The sequence below is a fragment of the Mercenaria mercenaria genome, chromosome 1 (genome assembly GCF_021730395.1).
Source record: "Mercenaria mercenaria strain notata chromosome 1, MADL_Memer_1, whole genome shotgun sequence".
Classification (NCBI taxonomy): domain Eukaryota; kingdom Metazoa; phylum Mollusca; class Bivalvia; order Venerida; family Veneridae; genus Mercenaria; species Mercenaria mercenaria.
Genome location: NC_069361.1, coordinates 60,996,868 through 61,018,729, shown reverse-complemented (window position 1 = coordinate 61,018,729; position 21,862 = coordinate 60,996,868). Strand labels below are relative to the sequence as shown.

Genomic DNA, 21,862 nt, shown 5'->3' with positions numbered 1-21,862 from the left:
GAATGTAGATTGGGAATTTTTGCACACATTTTGGGAAAAATATATACTTTCTGGCATTGGGAATATAGCCGAATAACGGCTATAAAAACGGCCGAAAAAAAACCCTGAAATGAAAAGCTTGTTAACACTGTAGAGGCCACATTTATGACTGTATCTTCATGAAACTTGGTCAGAATTTTAATCTTGATGATCTCAAGGTCCAGTTTGAATCTTGGTCATGTAGGGTCAAAAACGGTCACTAGGTCAAATCAAAGGAAAAGCTTTTTAACACTCTAGAGGCCACATTTATGATTTTATCTTCATGAAACTTAGTCAAATGTTAATCTTGATGATCTTTAGGTCAAGTTCGAATCTGGGTCTTATGGGATCAAAAACTAGGTCACCGAGTCAAATCAAAGGAAAAGCTAGTTAACACTCTAGAGGTCACAATTTTGGTCCAATCTTAATGAAACTTGGTCAGAATGTTTCCCTCAATAAAATCTTGGACGAGTTCGATATTAGGTCATCTGGGTTCAAAAACTAGGTCAACAGGTCAAATCAAAGGAAAAGCTTGTTAACACTGTAGAGGCCACATTTATGACTGTATCTTCATGAAACTTGGTCAGAATTTTAATCTTGATGATCTCAAGAACCAGTTTGAATCTGGGTCATGTAGGGTCAAAAACTAGGTCACCAGGTCAAATCAAAGAAAAAGCTAGTTAACACTCTAGAGGCCACATTTATGACCATATCTTAATGAAATTTGGTTACAATGTTAATCTTGATGATTCCTATGTTAGGTGAGCGATACAGGGCCTTCATGGCCCTCTTGTTAGATAAGCATTCGCGCAGTGGATTATGGTATTCGTACAGAAATCTGTACGTTTGTAATCGGTTTGTTACTGACTCTTTATAGGCTGAACACCACTAAATCCAGCTGTTCTTTATTTCATATAAAATCCACTTACTTCATAATGGTTTTTCGACATTTTCTAGCATATCAGATTTTCAGAGACTTATATTCCCATAAAGAACTAGATCGGTACTTTAGAAAAACAAAAAGAAAAGGGGGTGTTAATTTTTATATAAGAAAACTACAGTTCGTTAAATACAACCCGCTGAATTTACTACTTTTCGCTTCTTTTAATTTCTCTTTTCGAGACATTAAATTCTTAAGCGGCCATTTTTACCTAGCATGCGATAGGAACATGCTGATTTCAATAGAATGCATAGTGATACATACCGAAACGCGGTAGGGTAAAAGTAAGCACGTTGCTGCGGAGAAAATGCACTAGGAAAGGAAAAAAGATTAGTACTATTTATATTTGGACTACTTGTGACTAGACCTGCGGATAGAAAGTTTTTCATGACAATTTTTTATTCTTAATTCTGTTGTCTATTAAAAATTTCATACACCGGTAAAACGAGATCTCATTCAGTTCCTTCATGATGTTTGCGAGATTTGCTCTATATGCCTTTCAAGTTGTGAATCTGTTTATTCTTACAGGCTTAGCGCTTTGTTTTTTGGCAATGGTTAGGGGTGAAGACTCCATGCAGTACCAGACCTCTAGACAAGTTCCATTTATCTCGCGACGGATGAATTAAAAATAAAATAATAAACTTAATGTTTTCTTTAGTATTTAAGACATGGATTGTGCTGATGAATTGTTGAATTCATTCAAATAACGGTGACAATCGTTAATTGCTGTTAAAATTTCTAGTCAATATGCCTCAAACCTTTTGAGTGAGAGCAACATGTAATTATGATTATAAAATAAAATAAAAAAATATTAACAAAAACTTCATATGAAGGAAACTTAAGGCTAGGCTTAATATACTCATTTGGTTTATTGGGGTGATATTTTTTCATCCCTCTATAAGCCTTACCCGTATCAGCATTTTAATGTAAGGAAAACGAAGACATTAAAAATAAAAAAATGTCATATATACCAGTCAGACTTACTGCTCCAATACATTAAACATTAATATTCATGTTGAATTTAACTAATAAGTTTAAATAACAGACATAAGTCTATATAATATAATGTAAACAGGTGCGAGGAGATATTTACCCCGACACCTGTTTCAATATGCAGCGGACTGCCGACGACACTAACTTGCAGAAAGAAAACACATATACATTAAAAAATTGTCAGTGATGCAATTATGCTTTAATGTTGACATAAATTCATTATCAGGCATGTAATCCTTACAAATACATTGTACATTGTACCAGAAAACATTCAAAATGGAGTTCATTGGGGATTTCTTTACAGAAATATGCAGAATAAGTTTGGATGTGACGGGACAACGACAGTCTAATTTATGTTATCACGCTGTCCCCAAACGTTCTGCTTTATGACAACAAATCATTACTTTTACCAGCAATTACTTTATACACAGTAATTAATACAGTACATATAATAAATTAATAGTACATGTACATTGTATATTGATGCCCGGACTAGGGGTGTAACGATACGCCTAGTCTCACAATACAATACATATCGGGATACAGATGCAATGATATGGTACATATTGCGATACAAACTGAGTACCGTAAATATACGCATTCATGTGACAAAATTAAAAAAAATAAATTAATGTTCCTTCTCTTGGAAAGTACTTGAAATTTTGCTTAAAGTTAAAGAAACTGTAATAAATGATACATTTGTTTAGTTGCTATCTTCAACAGTGATTGTATGGAAGTTTGTATTCAATGTCTCTACTTTCCACTGTATCGTAAAACAGACCTATGATACGATACTCGTATCGCCAGACTATATATATATAATGTATGATTATTCAACATTAGCACACTATAGTACCATTTTTTTGTCCTGAGTGGCTGGAATCCATTGAAACTTCATCGGAAGTTGCATATTATCTTCATGTTCCGGTCGGATGATTATCACTGTGTTACTGCCCTTTGATTGTTCAACTTAATGAACTATAGTGCCATTCTAATTAGGATATTTCTTGGCAACAAGAGGTGGTGCACATTTTATCTTCATGTTACGGTGGGATGATCTTCCAATGAGGTTTTAATATTTTATTATTCAACGCGAGTATTTTTTATACGCCCGTTTGAAAAACGGGACGTATTATGGGAACGCCCCTGGCGGGGGGGGCGGGCGGCGTCCACAGACTTTGTCCGGAGCATATCTTCTACATGCATGAAGGGATTTTGATGAAACTTGGCACAGTTGTTCACCATCATGAGACGGAGTGTCATGCGCAAAAACCAGGTCCCTAGGTCTAAGGTCAAGGTCACACTTAGAGGTCAAAGGTCAAATTCAAGAATGACTTTGTCCGGAGCATATCTTCTTCATGCATGGAGGGATTTTGATGAAAGTTGGCACAATTGTTCATTATCATGAGACGGAGTGTCATGCGCAAGAACCAGGTCCCTAGGTCTAAGGTCAAGGTCACACTTAGAGGTCAAAGGATACAAGAAAGAAAACTTTGTCCGGAGCATATCTTCTTCATGCATGGAGGGATTTTGATATAACTTGGCACAAATGTTCACCACCACGAGGCGGAGTGTCATACGTAAGAACCAGGTCCCTAGGTCTAAGGTCAAGGTCACACTTAGAGGTCAACGGATACAAGAATGAAAACCTTGTCCGGAGCATTTCTTCTTCATGCATAGAGGGATTTTGATATAACTTTGCACAAATGTTCACCACCACGAGGCGGAGTGTCATGCGCAAGAACCAGGTCCCTAGGTCAAAGGTCAAGGTCACACTTAGAGGCCAAAGGTCAGATACAAGAATGACTTTATCCGAAGCATTTCTTCTTCATGCATGGAGGGATTTTGATGTAACTTGGCACAATTATACACCATCATGAGATGAAGTGTCATGCGCAGTTCCCTTCTTAAGAATTACTTCCCTTTGTTGTTACTATAAATAGCTTATATTGTAACTTTTTCATTACTAGTCGTAGGGAAAAATCAAGACCACTTTTCTGTAGTACAACATGCATGCTACATCCAATTATGAGGTGTATTTTGACCAATCTCTACCTGGTAAAGATTTTTGTGTGGACTTACATTTTTTTTTTTTTTTTTTTTTTTTTTTTTTAATTAAGATTATCTTCCCTTAGTTGTTACTATAAATAACTTATTTTGTAACTTTTTTATAATTGACTGAAGGGAAAAAACAAGACCACTTTTCTGTGGTACAACATAGATGTTACTTTCAAATTTTAGGTGTATTTTAATGTATCTTTACCTGGTAAGGAGTTTTTTTGTGGACTTAGAAAAACAAATGACTTACAATGATTACTAAACAACCACAAAATTAAAATTCCATTTGCAAATACAGGTGCTAGAGTAAAGAAATTTGCTGTGACGGGCGTATATTGTGACATTCTGGCACTCTTGTTAAAACTATATGTGCCCAGTCAGTGAATTCCACTTTTTAGCTCACCAGAGCACAAAGGGCTCAAGATAAGCTATTGTGACCAGTCTAGAGTCCACAGTTTAAGTTGGAAATTCATGAGAATTGGTTAAAGTGTTTGTCTTGGTGTCCTCTAGATCAAGTTCGACTCTGGGTCATGTGGGATTAAAAGCTAGGTCAAATCAAAGAAAAATCTTGTTAACACTCTAGAGGCCACAGTTGTAACCCAATCTTTATGAATCTTAGTCAGAATGTTTGTCACATAATAGATGATCTCTAGGTCAAGTTTGAAACTGGGTCAGTTAGGATCAAAAACTAGGTCAGTAAGCCAGGTAAAAGGAAAATCTTGTTAACCTCCAAAGTTTAAGTTTGAAACTTATAAGAATGGGTCAGCATGTTTGTCTTGATGACCTCTAGGTCAAGATCGAATCTGGGTCATGTGGGGTCAAAAACTAGGTCACCCGGTCAAATCAAATGAAAACTTGTTACAACTCTAGAGGCCACATTTGTAACCCTATCTTTATGAAACTTGGTCAGAATATTTGTCTTGATGATTTCTAGGTGATGTTTGAAACTTGGTCATGTGAGGTCAACTACTAGGTCAGTAGGCCGGATCAACTCTGGTGAGTGAGATAGGGCCATTATGGTCCTCTTGTTTCTTTTAATATGCAATAATCTTATTTTGGTGATACAATAATATATTGGACAGTCACGTGGTACAAATGTTATTCGCTGAGAAAAATATGTATTGAATGATATGTGTATATTCTAGATGCAAATTTATAATTAAAATTCAAAATCTCACGATTTTGAGAAAGAGAGATTTTAAAATATAATCTTCCGTTATATTTCAGTTCTCCACTAGCTTGTCTTCTATTTAAGCCCGCCGCATTCAGCGCTTTTAGTGCTTTGATTGTATACAATGTACAGGTATCAAGGCCATGCTGTGAGGGAACAGCCCCTATAATAAATAACAAATAGATTCTCAGTAACTTGAGTAAGATTAATGATGAAACAATATTATCTATAAGTTTGATGTTTATTTCAATGGAGGCTTGTTACACAGTAGAAACAGCAAATTTAAACAATAAACTACATGCTTAAGAGTGACTAAAAAAAATAGTTTTCACCTTCATTACAATTATAAGCAAAAATAATGATTATGATTAAAATACTCTTTACTTAAATCTAAAGACTATTTTAATCATAATCATTATGTTTTGCTTATAATTGTAATGAAGGTGAAAACTATTTTTTTTACTTAAATCTTTCCATACCTCATGTTTTTATTTCGATGTAAATGAGATGTGGAACCAAAATTTGTAGTCCTGTTTGGCGCCATATAACCTATACTGTGTTGGTGCGCCGTAAAATCCAAATAAATAAATAAATTACTTAAATCTATATGTTTCAGATTTATCACTACACAAATGATATCAGCACAGATATTCCCAGTCTCAGAATGAGACAAAAAAGTGTTTTCCACTGATTTACACTCATAAAATTGGCTAAGTTCATTTTTCCACTGATTTCCACTACAGTTCTGTGGCAATTGGTGGAACTTTTGTTGTCATTTGGTGGCAAACAGTGGCAATGTAAAGAAAAGGCAACAATTTTCCATCAAATGCCAGCATTGTCCATCATATTTTCCATTAGATGTCGCTGAATGCCATACAATGCCATGAAAAATAATGGAAAATGATGGAAATTGGTGGCATATTTACAGAAGGGAAACTTTGTTTTCTGGACATAACTTTGGTACTGTATAAGATAATGACTTGAAACTCAATATATATCTTTACCATCATCCTCTTCATGTGTGTTGACAATCCCAATAACTCTAATTTGTATTCTTGACAGAATTGTGCCCCTTGGTGTATCTTCCTTTTAAAGTAGAGGTCTCTTATTGAGACATATATTCATTTCATTTTCAGATCACCCAATAGTGGAGCACGCTGTGTTGTAGACAGCTCTTGTTTGAGATACAGCCTTGAAATTTGGATGACATGTACAGTTTTGCTCACTGATCTTAAAACTTTCAGTGACCATGAATATGACCTACTGACCTACTTTCTTGTTTTCAGCTCACCTGAGCCAAAGGCTCTGGGAGAGCTATTGTGATAGCTCACCATCCATCGTCCGTCCGTCCGTCCACACTTTCCTTTAAACAACATCTCCTAAACCACCAAGCCATATATGATGAAACTTCACAGGGATGTTCCTTGGATGGTCTTCTTTCAAAATTGTTCAAAGAATTGAATTCCATACAGAACTCTGGTTGCCATGGCAGCCGAAAGGAAAAACTTTAAAAATCTTCTTGTCCAAAACCACAGGTCACAGGGCTTTAATTATAAGCTCACTTGAGCCAAAGGCTCAGAGTTGAGCTATTGTGATCGCTCACCATCCGCTGTCCGTCTTCCATCCGTCCACACTTTCCTTTAAACAACATCTCCTAAACCATCAGGCCAATTTTGATGAAACTTCACAGGGATGATCCTTTGATGGTCTTCTTTAAATATTGTTTAAAGAATTAAATTTCGTACAGCACTCTGGTTGCCATGGCAACCAAAAGGAAAAACTTTAAATATCTTCTTGTCCAACACCGCAAGGCCTAGGGCTTTGATATTTGTTCTGTAGCATCATCTAGTGGGTCTCTACAAGATTATTCAAATTATCCCCCTAGGGTCAAATATGGCCCCGCCCCAGGGGTCACATGGTTTATATAGACTTATATAGGGAAAAACTTTGAAAATCTTCTTGTCCAAAACCATAAGGCCTAGGGCTTTGATATTTAGTATGTAGCATCATCTAGTGGGCCTCTACAAAGATTGTTCAAATTATCCCCCTAGGGTCAAATATGGCCCCGCCCCGGGGTCACATGGTTTATATAGACTTATATAGGGAAAAACTTTGAAAATCTTCTTGTCCAAAACCATAAGGCCTAGGGCTTTGATATTTATTATGTAGTATCATATAGTGGGCCTGTACCAAGATTGTTCAAATGATCCCCCTAGGATGAAATATGGCCCCGCCCCGGGGGTCACATGGTTTATATAGACTTGTATAGGAAAGAAACTTTAAAAATCTTCTTGTCTGAAACCACAAGGCCTAGGCTTTTGATATTTAGTATGTAGGATTGCCTTGTGGTCCTCTACCAAGATTGTTCAAATTATTCCCCTGGGGTGAAAAGAGGCCCTGCCACGGGGTTACTTAGTTTTACATAGACATGTATTGGAAAAAACTTTAAAAATCTTCTTGCCTGAAACTGCAAGGCCTGATATTAGTTGATATTTGGTATGTTGCATTGCCTAGTGGACTTCTACCAAAATTGTTCAAATTATGCCCCTGGGGTGAGAGGCCCTGCCAGGGGTCACGCTGTGGATCGCCACTTGAGCCATTTGCGACAAAAAATTAAATATGGTGCGAAATTTTCTAATTGGCTAAAATGGCCTGAAGCTATCTCTGTCTGCAAAACTACGAATATTGCCTGTTTTACAGTGTTTATGAACCAAAAGGTGTGAAAAATCGATAATCTGTGTAGACAAACAACATCCGTTATTGAAAGGGAGGGAGCCAGTTTGCATTATTCTTATTTGATCAGGCAGTTAATTGGTGATAATAAGATTATTAAATAACAAACTTGGTAATTTCAATCATCATTTTGTGCGCTTGATACGATTTTATGAGCAGTTGGCCGTTAAACGATCTATAGCAAATTTTCTATGATTGCCAAGACTTAGTTTGGGCAAAAACAAATAAAAAATGCTTAAGATAAGCAGAAATTGTAAGCATCGAATAGCTATGATGATAAAAAAGCAGTAAAACTTAGGTATTTTTCTTTGATTTTACTGGGTGACCTAGTTTTTGACCCAAGATGAACCCTATTTGTACTCGACCTAGATTTCATCAAGACAAATGCAATAGGGGCTACAGTTTAAGGCAGAATGTTCATGAAATTTGATGAAAATGTTTGCTTTGATGACATTTAGGTAAGGTTCAGATATGGGTCATGTTGGGTCAAAAACTAGGTCACCTGGTCAAATCAAAGAATAACCTTGTGTATGCAATAGGGGTTGCATTTTTCTGTGGATCTTCATGAAATTGATCAGGATGTTTGTCTTGATGAAAGCTAGGATGAATTCACATATGTTTCATGTTGGGTCAAAAACTAGGTCACCTGGTCAAATGAAAGAAATACCTTGCATATGCAAAAGGGGTCGCATTTTAAGCAGGATATTCATTAAATTTGATCAAGCTGTTCTCAGGTGAGCCACCTAGGACCATTTGGTCCTCTTGTTTAAGATACAGCCTTGATATTTGGATGACATGTACAGTTTTGCACACAGATCTTAATACTGACTTTCAGTGACCATGAATGTGACCTACTGACCTACTTCCATGTTTTTGAAGCTTTAGCAAAGAAATTTGAGTGATACAGGGCCATCATGGCTCTCTTGTTAGCTCATCTGATTTTTTGAAAAAAAATGATGAGTTATTGTCATCACTTGAGCGGTTGTCGGCGTCTCGGCGTCGGCGTTGCCTGGTTAAGTTTTATGTTTAGGTCACCTTTTCTCCTAAACTATCAAAGCTATTGCTTTGAAACTTGGAATACTTGTTCACCATCATAAGCTGACCCTGTATAGCAAGAAACATAACTCCATCTTGCTTTTTGCAAGATTTATGGCCCCTTTTGTACTTAGAATATATCAGATTTCTTGGTTAAGTTTTATGTTTAGGTCAACTTTTCTCCTAAACTATCAAAGCTATTGCTTTGAAACTTGGAATACTTGTTCACCATCATAAGCAGACCCTGTACATCAAGAAACATAACTCCATCTTGCTTTTTGCAAGATTTATTGCCCCTTTTGGACTTAGAAAATCAGTTTTCTTGGTTAAGTTTTATGTTTAGGTCAGCTTTTATCCTAAACTATCAAAGCTATTGCTTTAAAACTTGCAACACTTGTTCACCATCATAAGTTGACCCTGTACAGCAAGAAACATAACTCCATCCTGCTTTTTGCAAGATTTATTGCCCCTTTTGGACTTAGAAAATATCAGATTTCTTGGTTAAGTTTTATGTTTAGGTCAACTTTTTCTCTTAAACTATCAAAGCTATTGCTTTGAAACTTGCAACACTTGTTGACCATCATAAGCTGACCCTGTACAGCAAGCAACGTAACTCCATCCTGCTTTTTGCAATAATTATTGCCCTTTTTGGACTTAGAAAATAATTTTCTTGGTTGAGTATTATGTTTAAGTCAACTTTTCTCATAAACTATCAAAGCTATTGCTTTAAAACTTGCAACAGTTTTTCACCATCATAAGTGGACACTAAACATCAAGAAACATAACTCTAACCTGCTTTTTGCAAGAATGATGGCCCTTTTTAGACTTAGAAAATCATGGGTAGGACAATATTTCTATTACACAAAAAAAATCAGATGAGCGTCAGCACCCGCAAGGCGGTGCTCTTGTTTACATTTCCCACACATACCTATATCTTATAATAATGATAGTATCTATCTTCTTAAACATGTTCAAACATTGGGGTGCTCTTTTTTTCCGACAGCTCTCGTTTTATTACAGGTCCTTTATATAACTCAAAGGTGATGAATGTAGATGTTATGATAACTGGCCTGGTTATTGGACACAGGACTTCCCTACCATTTATCCAGGCAGCAGCAAGTGACTGTATCAGTCAGGCATTGAGGAAAGCCCAGTGCTTCCTGATGGAACCTGTAATGGCACTTAATGTAAGTTTTATATGTAGAGTGATTGTAGCAATACAAATTTTTTATTCACTTGAACTCAAGGTAGCCATTGTAACCACCATGTGTCTATCATCAGTCATCATTGTCATAGTTTTGTTTTTAGCTCACCTGAGCACAAAGTGCTAGGGGTGAGCTATTGTGATCGCCCACCCTCCGGTGCAAGCAATTTTAATCAAAGTTGCACACAACTTATATTGGCATACTATCTTGATTCCTTTCAAAAACTAGCCAGATCCCATAATGGGTTCTACAGTTATGGCCCCTTAAAGGGCCAAAATTTGCTAGTTTTGGCTTATAAACGCGATAGAGACCACATTGTATTTAGTGGAAATTTTAAAAAATCTTCTTATGTGAAACTGCTAGCCCGATTTTAAAATACCTAATTTTACACAAATAGTCCTTGTGTGACCCTCTACCAAGATTGTTCAAATTATTTTGATTTGTCAAAAAACATGGCCGCCAGAGGGCATGGTCACTTTTCGCTATATGTATATAGTGGAAACTTTAAAAATGTTCTTGTGTGAAACTGCTAGCCTGATTTTAAAATAATTTTACACAAATGGTTCTTGTGAGACTTTCTACAAATAGTGTTCATATTTTTCTGTTTCGTCAAAAAACATGGCCGCCAGAGGGCATGGTCACCTTTCATCAATAATTTCTTTAAACAATATCTCCTCCAAAACCAGGGAATGGATTTTGATGAAACTTTACACAAATGATCTCTTGGCAGCCCTCTTTCAGAGTTGTTCAAATGGTTCTGGTTCATTGAACATAAGGGTCTTTTTGGTTAAAAATAGGTTTTTAGCTATCAGACTTTAAAAATCCTTTTCTCTAGAGCTTTAATATTTGGCATTTGATATAAGGGTTTGACTCTCTACCATACTTACCCTAAAGTAAAAATAAATGGCCATGCCCCTGTGTCTGACATGTACTTACTATAAAACTTTGAAAATCTTCTTCTCTGAATCAATAACGGCTAGGTCCTTGATATTTGGCATATGATATCAGATTTGTAATTTCTACCGTAATTATTCAAATTATTGCCCTAGGTTCAAAAATGTGTGTGAAATGTATATAATATAAGCTAACATAGAAGAAACCTAACTCTGTACTAATACAAACATACTTGAAGCCTTGTACACAGGTGAGCACTTTAGGGTCAATGACCCTCTTGTTTTACATTGCTATGTTTGAAACATGGATTAAATAATCACTACTCACCAAAAGCAGATTTTATTCAAGTCCAACCTTCCGTGCGTGCATTCCCTCCTTACCAATTCAATGGCGGACAAAACAATTTACAGTTACGTAATAGTTAGTGATGTAATTTATGACATAATACTAAATTGCTACCCTGGTGTATTGCTATCGACATTTCATATTGGAAATTTTATCACAGAGATTTATGGCAATTTATTCAACAATTTCTTGGTTTTACATATTTTTTGGTTAGGACATAATTATAAAAAAAAATCAAGTGTCAATGATTCTTAAAGGTCTTATTTGAAAGTGTAGTTAGCCAAAATAAATTAAAGTACTGTACAAAATGAGCTACGGGAGGTAACGCCAATTTTCAGTTGTACTTTAAAGCAAACTCGAAACGTTTTAGGACCCGACTGGCATCTCAAAACGCTCAATATAAGGAGTTTAGAAATAAGGTTCAGTATTCATAACATATTCTTAATGTTTACCATGCACCTGCAATATATAGTAACGCCGATTTTTCAAAAATTCGGACATTGGGCGACATATCTCAAACCGACTTTACGCACCTTGGTCACTTGTATATGAATGAAAGGTTTATTAAACACTTAATTCAATGATTATGTAAGTTTCAGACGACCAGATCGATGCGAAAATGTAGATGCCGTAACCATACTATGAGTTTAAATTCACGACGTAGAATCGCAACAGTAACGGACATTTAAAAAAAAAAAAGTTCATTCAACATTTTAGACGCTAAATGTATCAGGACAAAAAAAAATGTTATGATTTTTAGCTCGACTTTTCGAAGAAAATGTAAAGCTGTTGCACTCGCCCCAACGTCGGCGTCAGTGCCAGTGTCGGCGTCGGCATTCGTTAAAGTTTTTGATATAGTCAAATATCTTTGTTACTATCAAAGCTTTTGACTTGAAACTTGAATAGTTATTTACTATATCAGTCTACACCAGGAGAAACAATCTCCATAACTCTAATTTGAATTTTGACAGATTTATGCCCCTTTTTAACTTAAAGTTTTATATAACGTCCAATATCTCTGTAACTATTAAAGCTATTGACTTGAAACTTAAAATATTTATTTACTATCAAAGGCTACACAATAAGAAACAGTCCCCATAACTCTGATTAGAATTTTGACAGATTTATGCCCCTTTTACTGGCAAGCTCTAATTCAGAGTCAAGCACTGAGAAAAGTCGGGCGTGCTGTCTTACGGACAGCTCTTGTCTAAATATTGACTGTCTCTCCTTAATAGCTTCTACCCATGTTACATTTCAAAACATTTCCGGAGCTGTACCATGGCGACATGCAATGTTCCTATTTATTGAAAATCAGTGAAAACTAAATGTGCCAAGCCAATGAATTCCACTTTTGTTCTAATCATCAATTGGTATTACCAATAATTTCTTGTTTTTAGGCCAACAATTTAGTTACTTGACATGCATATAGAATTACCTAGCAACACATACAAATCCTCACTGGTATACCAGCGAATGTTGCATCTTTATATTTTGAAAGGTTTCTTGTGAGGAAAACCATTTCGCTGCATATGTGATTCTGATTTAACGCTGCATTTGTGATATAGTCTGCATACAGTAAACCATGTAAGTTACAATCCTAGCATATTTGAAAATCCATATTGATTTTGTTCAGTGTTGTCCCTTGCATTGAATTAAATAAATGCGATGAATATTGCTTATTTGCAGGTGCATACAGATGACAGTAACCTACATGTTGTTCAGTCAGACATAATCAAACGTAGAGGGGAAATTAAACACATAGTATCACATAATGAGGATAGGATTTTGCAAACTCTGACACCCCTTGCAGAGTTAGTAGGTTATTCCACAGCACTTAGGACCATGACATCTGGGACGGCAACATTTACTATGGAATTAGATCACTATGGTAGGCTATCAGCTGTGGAGCAAAACAAAGTTGTTAACAGTCTCTTCTTCTCCTAGTACAACATAAAACAAAAAATTCATTTTACGCTTTTGGATGAATTACTGACATATAAGTAAAATGGACAATGTGTATGACCTCTGGAACTGCTATATTTTTCTAGTAATTTGTAATGCACTTAAGTATTCCTATATAAAGACTTAGTGTATTCCAATTAGGCCAGCATTTTTATGCCCCCACTTTGTGGGGGCTGGTGGGGGCATATAGATTTGCCCTTGTCCGTCCTTCCGAGAATGTTGTGTTGCGCCTAGCTCCAAAAGTATTTTATGGGCTACCAGTAAATTTGCAGATTTCTGAAACCCTGGGACATAAGAATATTGCCGGGAGTTTCATGTTTGATAATTATCTTTTGAGTTATGGTACCTGGCTAGAACTTTAGTCAAACTTATTTGACACGATCCTAGGAAATAATTGAGATAATCTTAGCAAAGTACACTTTGGCAGGTGGCAGTAAAATGACATAATTTTAAGACTGGTTTGCATATTGTTTTGAACACTACGGATCAGAGACTTTGATGCTATTGGATCAGTCTAAAATATCGTGTGCACACATAAAACAATTGCCTCGGGGTACAATTAAAAACCAGTTAATTGTTTGCCAACTGTGACAATAGGTGGTATGATAATTAATGCCTCCGGCGTGTATCACTTGATAAACAAAGGAATTATAGATAACTGTCAAAGTTATGCATGAAGACTAGATTATTGATTTCCGGGCTACTCGATATAGGGTTTCAAGGTAGTCCGGCGGGTATACTCTGAAAAAAATTAGTAACCCGACAGAATTGAAGTATGCCAATAAAATCTGTAAGAAGACCCTTTGAAAGTATGTATGGGACAAACATTTTAACACTATATGCCATATGTGCCTTTTACACTGAGGAACACATATTGACATATCCAGTAATGTTTTTTCGGACTGACATAACTTACTAAGTCCAAGTCCCATCTCGGTGATGAGTCTTCTCGCCAAAACTGTTGTTTGAACATCAGCCGACAAGGTTATTATTTTGTACACATTTTAGCTGAACCAAATTTCAGATTGTTTCCACTTGTCGTACAATATAGGTGGCACTGACAGTCGGCAAAATATAAAACAATATTCAGGCCACTGAAACTTAACCAAAGCTACAACAATATTGATGTTGTTCAACAATGTTGGTTAAATTACTGCATATGACTAATCAGATTCCAAAAGCCAGTGTGCATAATATTTATCAATTCGTAATTTTTGCTTTCTAGTATGACATTATGCCTGTCTTTTAAGATTTTGCGTCTCCAGCCAATTGCATGTATGCAGGATGCAGACTTAAATTAGTCATTGCATATCCCCATTTTAATAGCAGCTGCTGTTTTATTCATGTTGATATAATAAACATTATGCAATGTTCTTATGATATGTCTACTGTGGTATCTGTATAGTTGATTATCAAAAATGTTTCCACAAGTCTATTTTTACTTTAACCCTTATCATGCTGGACATGATTGGTTCTGCCTTTGCGACCAGTGTAGATCATGATCAGCCTGCACATCTGTGCAGTCTGATCAAGATCTGCACTGTTCGCCATTCAGTCAGTATATTTCTGGTAAGCACCCCTTTTAACAGTGAATGATACTGTCAAAATTGAAAGATGGACAAGTTCATTATAGAAATGTAGCAGGGTAAGGGTTAATACAACAAAATAGATACAAAAACACAAATGATACATACCCTTGGTGGTTTTCTATGTATATACCTGACATGTCGCTCGAGTCTCTTTTATTAAACAAAAATGGCATTATGCATACAAGCTAGATGAGATATAAACCAGTTCAGAATAGTTCATTTGTGAGTGTGTATGCAATCTAAGCTTGCAAGCTTTTGTTTTCTAGTATGGTGTACAAAAAATAAAGAATTTGTATCCTTTTGGACGTTTTTATTTTTATTTATTTGGTTGACTGCTCAGAATTGGGGTTTTTATTTTTATTTGTCCCCCCATCGACCCAATTTTTTTTAAAAATCTCCCGTAAACCAGAAAATAAAAAAATGCTGGCAATGTTCTTCTGATATGTCAACATTTTTACTGTGGTATCTGTATAGTTGATTATTAAAAATGTTTCCGCATGTCTATTTTTACTTGAACCCTTATCATGGAAAGTACATTGTACTTTTTGGTAAAATTTTACATCTCTAATTAGTAACAATATTAGGATGCTACAAACAAACCAAGCGGAAAAGTGGTTAAATATTGAAGAAATATTTTGTGAAGAAATTCTTAATTCTACCTACACATAACTTATGGTTGCTGTCAAAAAAGCATATTGAATTCTTTAATTTGTTTGTTTCAGTAAATCTAAGTGACAGGCTTTAGTTATATCTGGATTAGACTATAAATTTCACATTTCCTTTTAATAAACTTGTTTTTACTGAAGCAACTATGTTTTTTTCCAGTCTACATCATTTGCACAGTAAGATATTCTCCACTGGGACTTGAACCCAGACCTATTCCTACATGGTGTAAGGAGCATTCTTACATTGAACTATGAAGAAAAAAGAAGCTAAATGTTGTAAAACTGGAAAATAAATTATTTTGGCACATTTATCTGTAATCAAAATAAAGTTATATATATTATAATAAAAAGAGAAAATGTATGTTTATCCCTATTTTCCTTCAATTGATGTATTTCAAGAAATTGTGAATCTTGAAATTAATCCAGAAACCAAATTCAAATTTGAAGCATTTTGCTATGGGGTGAGAACATTATTTCTTCATAAATACTTTAAATATAATTATGTTGTGCGGCAGTTTTTAAACCTTTTTCAATAACCCACACTTGTCAGACTTGTAAAATCATGTTTCACTGATAAAACTGAGTTGCAACTAGCCTAGAATTTATTAATATGGTATTTTAGCAATAAGGAATTAACAGAAGGAAAAAGCAGTCAACTGCAATGTATCAAATGTGAATACGTTCCATAAAAAGACGGGGAAAGTAGTTTCAAACTTCTTAGGTAAATTGAAAATTAAATGTTCTTCATACTTGTTGATGATGTGTATTTCTGTTAATTCCTACAAGGAGTATTAACCATTAACATGGTTGATTCAATGGAAACAGAAACATCTTTTTGAGTGGTAACTTGAATTACTGGTATTTTGAATTTTAATAAACCTATGGTAATTTATTTGGCTATGGATGGAATCCTTATAATTCAGCCCAAGGGAATGGGTCTTATAAATTTTATGAAAGACAACAGACACTGCATAGTTATGACATTTTAAGACCTGAACCTGAAGGATGTTTTCTAGTAAATATGCATAATAAATAAACTGCCCTATCATCCAATTATTTAAAAAATATCAAACGTGTACATGATTGTTTGTAATTGTATATATCTCAATGTATTACCTAACATAAAGATTTTAATATTTTTGAAGAATGGTTGAAATGTCCTTATCATTAGACATGAAAAAAAGGTAATGTCATTTATATCTTTTTTATGCAAGAATTTTTTTTCCTTCATAAAGTGCCAGTCACCAGCTTATATAAGACCTGGATTGGTCTTGAAGTGAGGATTTTTTCTCTTTATTTATTATGTTCCTACACAACAAAAAAGTCCAACCTAAAAAAGTTGTTTCCCCACTTGTGGCCGGCTGGGTAGGTAAGTACGTTGTAGGGAAATAATTTTCCGTAAAAAAAATTTCTGTTTAATCCAATTCCACATATATAGATTTTTTGCTCAGTCTTTGTCTCCTGCATATCAAAAATATTTCCACTTTTACAGTCATAGACATGTAGTTGTTTAAACTTTGTCATCACTTTGATTTGAAAGTAACAGTGCTGACAGGGTTGGCATTAATGCAGCAAAAACTGGTATTTCCAAGGACAGTGGGAAATACTGGGAAATATAACTGAGACCAAAATTTTATCCTTTAGATATGGTATAATAACCAAAATTAATTTGTATAATCTCGTTATACCAATCCATTTGTATTATTAAGGTGAGATGTCAGTGACAGTACAGTCATTTGCTGGTAGAGATTAGTGACAGTAAAACTCATCTTACCTTATTATTATTTCTCCGTATTGTACAGCACAATGTTAAATAACCTTTTTATTCTATATCTATTTTATCTTAGTTTAAATTAAAAATGTTTCACTGAATATTGTATTCCTGCCTTTTCTGTATTTTCCAGCTTGGTATGAGTGAAAATATATATTATACAGAACAATGTTAGGCCCTAAATAACTTTTTTATTCTATATTTATTTCACTTCAGACGTAATATACGTAATTCATTGAAAGTTGTTTTTCTGCGTATCAGTATTAAATAAATTATACAGTGCAACCTCCCTACAACAGCCATTTGGCAACTTGGGTGGTTATAATACTTGGCTGAGATATTATGCCCACAAACATTGTCGTCAAGTTTGGTGAAGATCCGATGAAAACTGAATTTCGAGAGCGGACATGCTTTGGATGCCGACCGCCCGCCCGCTGCCATGGGTGTTCACATTATACGCCGAGATATTATGCTCAAAAACATTGTCAGCAAGTTTGGTGAAGATCGGATGAAAACTGTTGGATTTAGAGAGCGGACAAGGCTAAATTTGCAGTTTTCCTGTACGGGTTGTCTAGAGGTCCGGTTACCAGACCCCTAGCCACTGCCATTCAAAATTTTCTAAACCTGTGACAAAATAATAGATTTTTCCAATCAATAAAATTTTCTTCCAATTATATCTGTATAGATCTAGATCTATATAATTATACGCCCGTTTGAAAAACGGGACATATTATGGGAACGCCCCTGGTGGCAGGCGGATGGGTGGGCGGGCGGCATCCACAGACTTTGTCTGGAGCATATCTTCTTCATGCATGGAGGGATTTTAATGAAACTTGGCACAGTTGTTCACCATTATGAGACGGAGTGTCATGCGCAAGAACCAGGTCCCTAGGTCTAAGGTCAAGGTCACACTGAGGTCAAAGGTCAAATTCAAGAATGACTGTCCGGAGCATATCTTCTTCATGCATAGAGGGATTTTGATTTAACTTGGCACAATTGTTCACCATCATGAGACGGAGTGTCCTGCGCAAGAACCAGGTCCCTAGGTCTAAGATCAAGGTCACACTTAGAGGTCAAAGGATACAAGAATGAAAACTTTGTCCGGAGCATTTCTTCTTCATGCATGGAGGGATTTTGATATAACTTTGCACAAATGTTCACCACCACGTGATGGAGTGTCTTGCGCAAGAACCAGGTCCCTTGGTCTAAGGTCAAGGTCACACTTAGAGGCCAAAGGTCAGATACAATAATGACTTTGTCCGAAGCATTTCTTCTTCATGCATGGAGGGGTTTTGATGTAACTTGGTACAATTGTACACCATCATGAGACGAAGTGTCATGCACAGGTCCCTTCTTTAGAATTACTTCCCTTTGTTGTTACTATAAATAGCTTGTATTGTAACTTTTTCATTACTAGTTGTAGGGAAAAATCGAGACCACTTTTCTGTAGTACAACATGCATGTTACATCCAATTCTGAAGTGTATTTTGACCTATCTCTACCTTGTAAGGATTTTTGTGTGGACTTAAAAAAAAATTGGGGGGGATGTTTTTTTTTTTTTTTTTTTTTTTTTTTTTTTTAAGATTAACTTCCCTTAGTTGTTACAATAAATAACTTATATTGTAACTTTTTTATAATTGACCGTAAGGAAAAACCAAGACCACTTTTCTGTGGTACAACATAGATGCTACTTTCAAATTTTAGGTGTATTAAGGTATCTCTACCTGGTAAGAAGTTTTTATGTGGATTTAGAAATCAAAAGAATTACAATAATTACTACCACAAAATTAAAATTCCATTTGCAAATACAGGTGCTAGTGTAATGAAATTTGCTTTGACGGGCATATATTGTGACATTCTGGCACTCTTGTTTCTATTTGGGAATACCTGTTCTTCTTCTTCTGAAACTTGTTCTAAATCAGATAGCATTGCCATCACTTGAATCGTTTTTGTGTGTTGTAAACAAACAAACGACAACTAAGCCCAGATTTCAAGATGATAATCAAACTCTGTACATAGAGTGCCTACTTCATCCTATTTACATTTGGAACATTTTCACGCGTTTCAGGCTTTATCGTATATTTAACATGGGACTGTTGAACCGTCCAAATACAGAAAATACAGGATTTTTTGTAAGCACGTGCATCCAAATACAGAAAATACAGGATTTTTTGTACACACATGCGTCCAAATCGAGGGCTTAGAGCGAAACTGGTCTATCTGCTTCTATTTCTATATACAGATAGACCAGTTTCGCTCTAAGCCCTCGAAATACCGTAATATATTGTACGGTCACGTGTTGCAAGTGAACGTTTGCGATTGGATAGATAAAATAGATATAGAATAAGATACCGGTAATTTTAAAATGAAAGATGAAATCAGTTAATAAACAAAAAAAAATATGAAATTCAGCACTAATATTCACTCAGACATGCTTTACAAATGTAATGTAATGAAATTTAAATACAATTTTAGTTCATACACCACTTCATAATTTGATACTGAACATACAACCTAATGTTTTTAGATATGATTGAGGGAGAAGATGGTTAATAATAATAATAATAATAATAAAGATTGCTGATACTATACTGCAAAAATAAAATACAGACTTACAGTAACTCTTCACTGTCATGTTTAAACTTTTTACAGTAAAAATAACTGATTTCAGTTGGGAATTTTTTCTTTGGATTTGGATTTTTTTGCTCCAGATTGGGAAAAATGGAGCATATTTGGCATTGGGGAACGGGGCCGAAGATCGGCCCTGTGAGACAGGTGGAAAAAGCCCTTGTAACATACAAAGTGTACATAACATGAAAATGAAATGTAAGGTCAAGGTCACAGGGGCCTGAACATGGAAAACTATTTCTGATCAATAACTTGAGAACCACTTGACCCAGAATGTTGAAACTTCATAGAATGATTGCACATGCAGAGTAGATGATCCCTATTGGTTTTGGGGTCACTCTTTTAAAGGTCAAGATCACAGGGGCCTGAACATGGAAAACCATTTCCGGTCAGTAACTTGAGCACCATTTGACCCAGAATATTGAAACTTCATAGGATGATTTGACATGCAGAGTAGATGACCCTTATTGATTTTGGCATCACTCTATTAAAGGTCACAGCAAACAGAACATGGAAATCCATTTCCAGTCTGTAACTTGAGAACCACTTGACCCAGAATGTTGAAACTTCATAGGGTGATAGGACCTACAGAGTAGATGATGGCTATTTTTGGGGGGGTCACTCTATAAAAGGTCAAGGTTGCAGCGGACAGACCATGGAAATCCATTTCCAGTCAATAACTTGAGAAACATTTGACCTAGAACCTTCAAATTTCGTAGGGTGATAGCACTTACAGAGTAGATCACCCCTATTGTTTTTGGGATCACTCCATCAAAGGTCAAGGTCACAGGGGGCAGAACATAGAAAACTCTTTTCAATCAGTAACTTGAGAACCACTTGACCCAGAATATTGAAACTTCATAGAATGATTGCACATGCAGAGTAGATGATCCCTATTGGTTTTGGGGTCACTCTTTTAAAGGTCAAGGTCAAAGGGGCCTGAACATGGAAAACCATTTCCGGTCAGTAACTTGAGAACCATTTGACCCAGAATGTTGAAACTTCATAGGATGATTTGACATGCAGAGTAGATGACCCTTATAGATTTTAGCATCATTCTATTAAAGGTCACAGCGAACAGAACATGGAAATCCATTTCCAGTCAGTAACTTAAGAACCACTTGACCCAGAATGTTGAAACTTCATAGGGTGATAGGACCTACAGAGAAGATGATGGCTATTTTTGGGGTGGTCAGTCTGTAAACGGTCAAGGTTGCAGCGGACAGACCATGGAAATCCATTTCCAGTCAATAACTTTAGAAACATTTGACCTAGAACCTTCAAATTTCGTAGGTTGATAGGACTTACAGAGTAGATCATCCTTATTGTTTTTGGGATCACTCCATCAAAGGTCAAGGTCACAGGGGGCTGAACATAGAAAACTCTTTTCAATCAGTAACTTGAGAACCACTTGACTCAGAATATTGAAACTTTATAGGATGAATGGACATGCAGAGTAGATGACCCCTATTAGATGACCCTATTGATTTTGGGGTCACTCTAATAAAGGTCAAGGTCACAGGGGCCTGACCATGGAAAACCGTTGGCAATTCATAACTTGAGAACCACTAGGCCTAGAATGTTAAAACTTAGTGGGATGATTGGACATGCCAAGTAGATGATGCCTGGTGCAGGCAACCATTAGTGTCTTTTGCTCCTATTGACTTCTTGCCTATACGACTATGCATTGGGGGAGACATTTGCTTTTCTACAAAAGCATCTACTGATACGGCCTTCAGTTAACAACAACAACAATACACATATATACAAACATTTATGATTTCACAAAATCATATTTGAAAAAAAATGTATCAATGATCAATGTATTAAATAAAGGCTAATGGTACTTTGCGGA

General features: G+C 35.7%; 1 protein-coding gene across 9 annotated transcripts in view; it reads left to right on the top strand.

Moving 5' to 3' along the window:
- Window positions 1–21,862, top strand: part of LOC123536251 (ribosome-releasing factor 2, mitochondrial-like) — a 291,825-nt gene that overhangs the window by 234,046 nt on the left and 35,917 nt on the right. For 5 of the 9 annotated variants that reach the window (XM_053549061.1, XM_053549053.1, XM_053549046.1 and 2 more), the window contains 2 exons: window positions 9,969–10,135; window positions 13,079–15,245. The exons of 1 other annotated variant lie outside the window; for it this stretch is intronic. In XM_053549061.1, the coding sequence (XP_053405036.1) occupies window positions 9,969–10,135; window positions 13,079–13,336 (425 nt within the window). In that variant the 3' untranslated portion in view covers window positions 13,337–15,245. Of the gene's footprint in view, window positions 1–6,316; window positions 6,391–9,968; window positions 10,136–13,078; window positions 15,246–21,862 lie in introns of those variants that run through there. 3 more of the 9 variants (XM_053549062.1, XR_008371956.1, XM_053549075.1) reach the window with 3 other exon arrangements.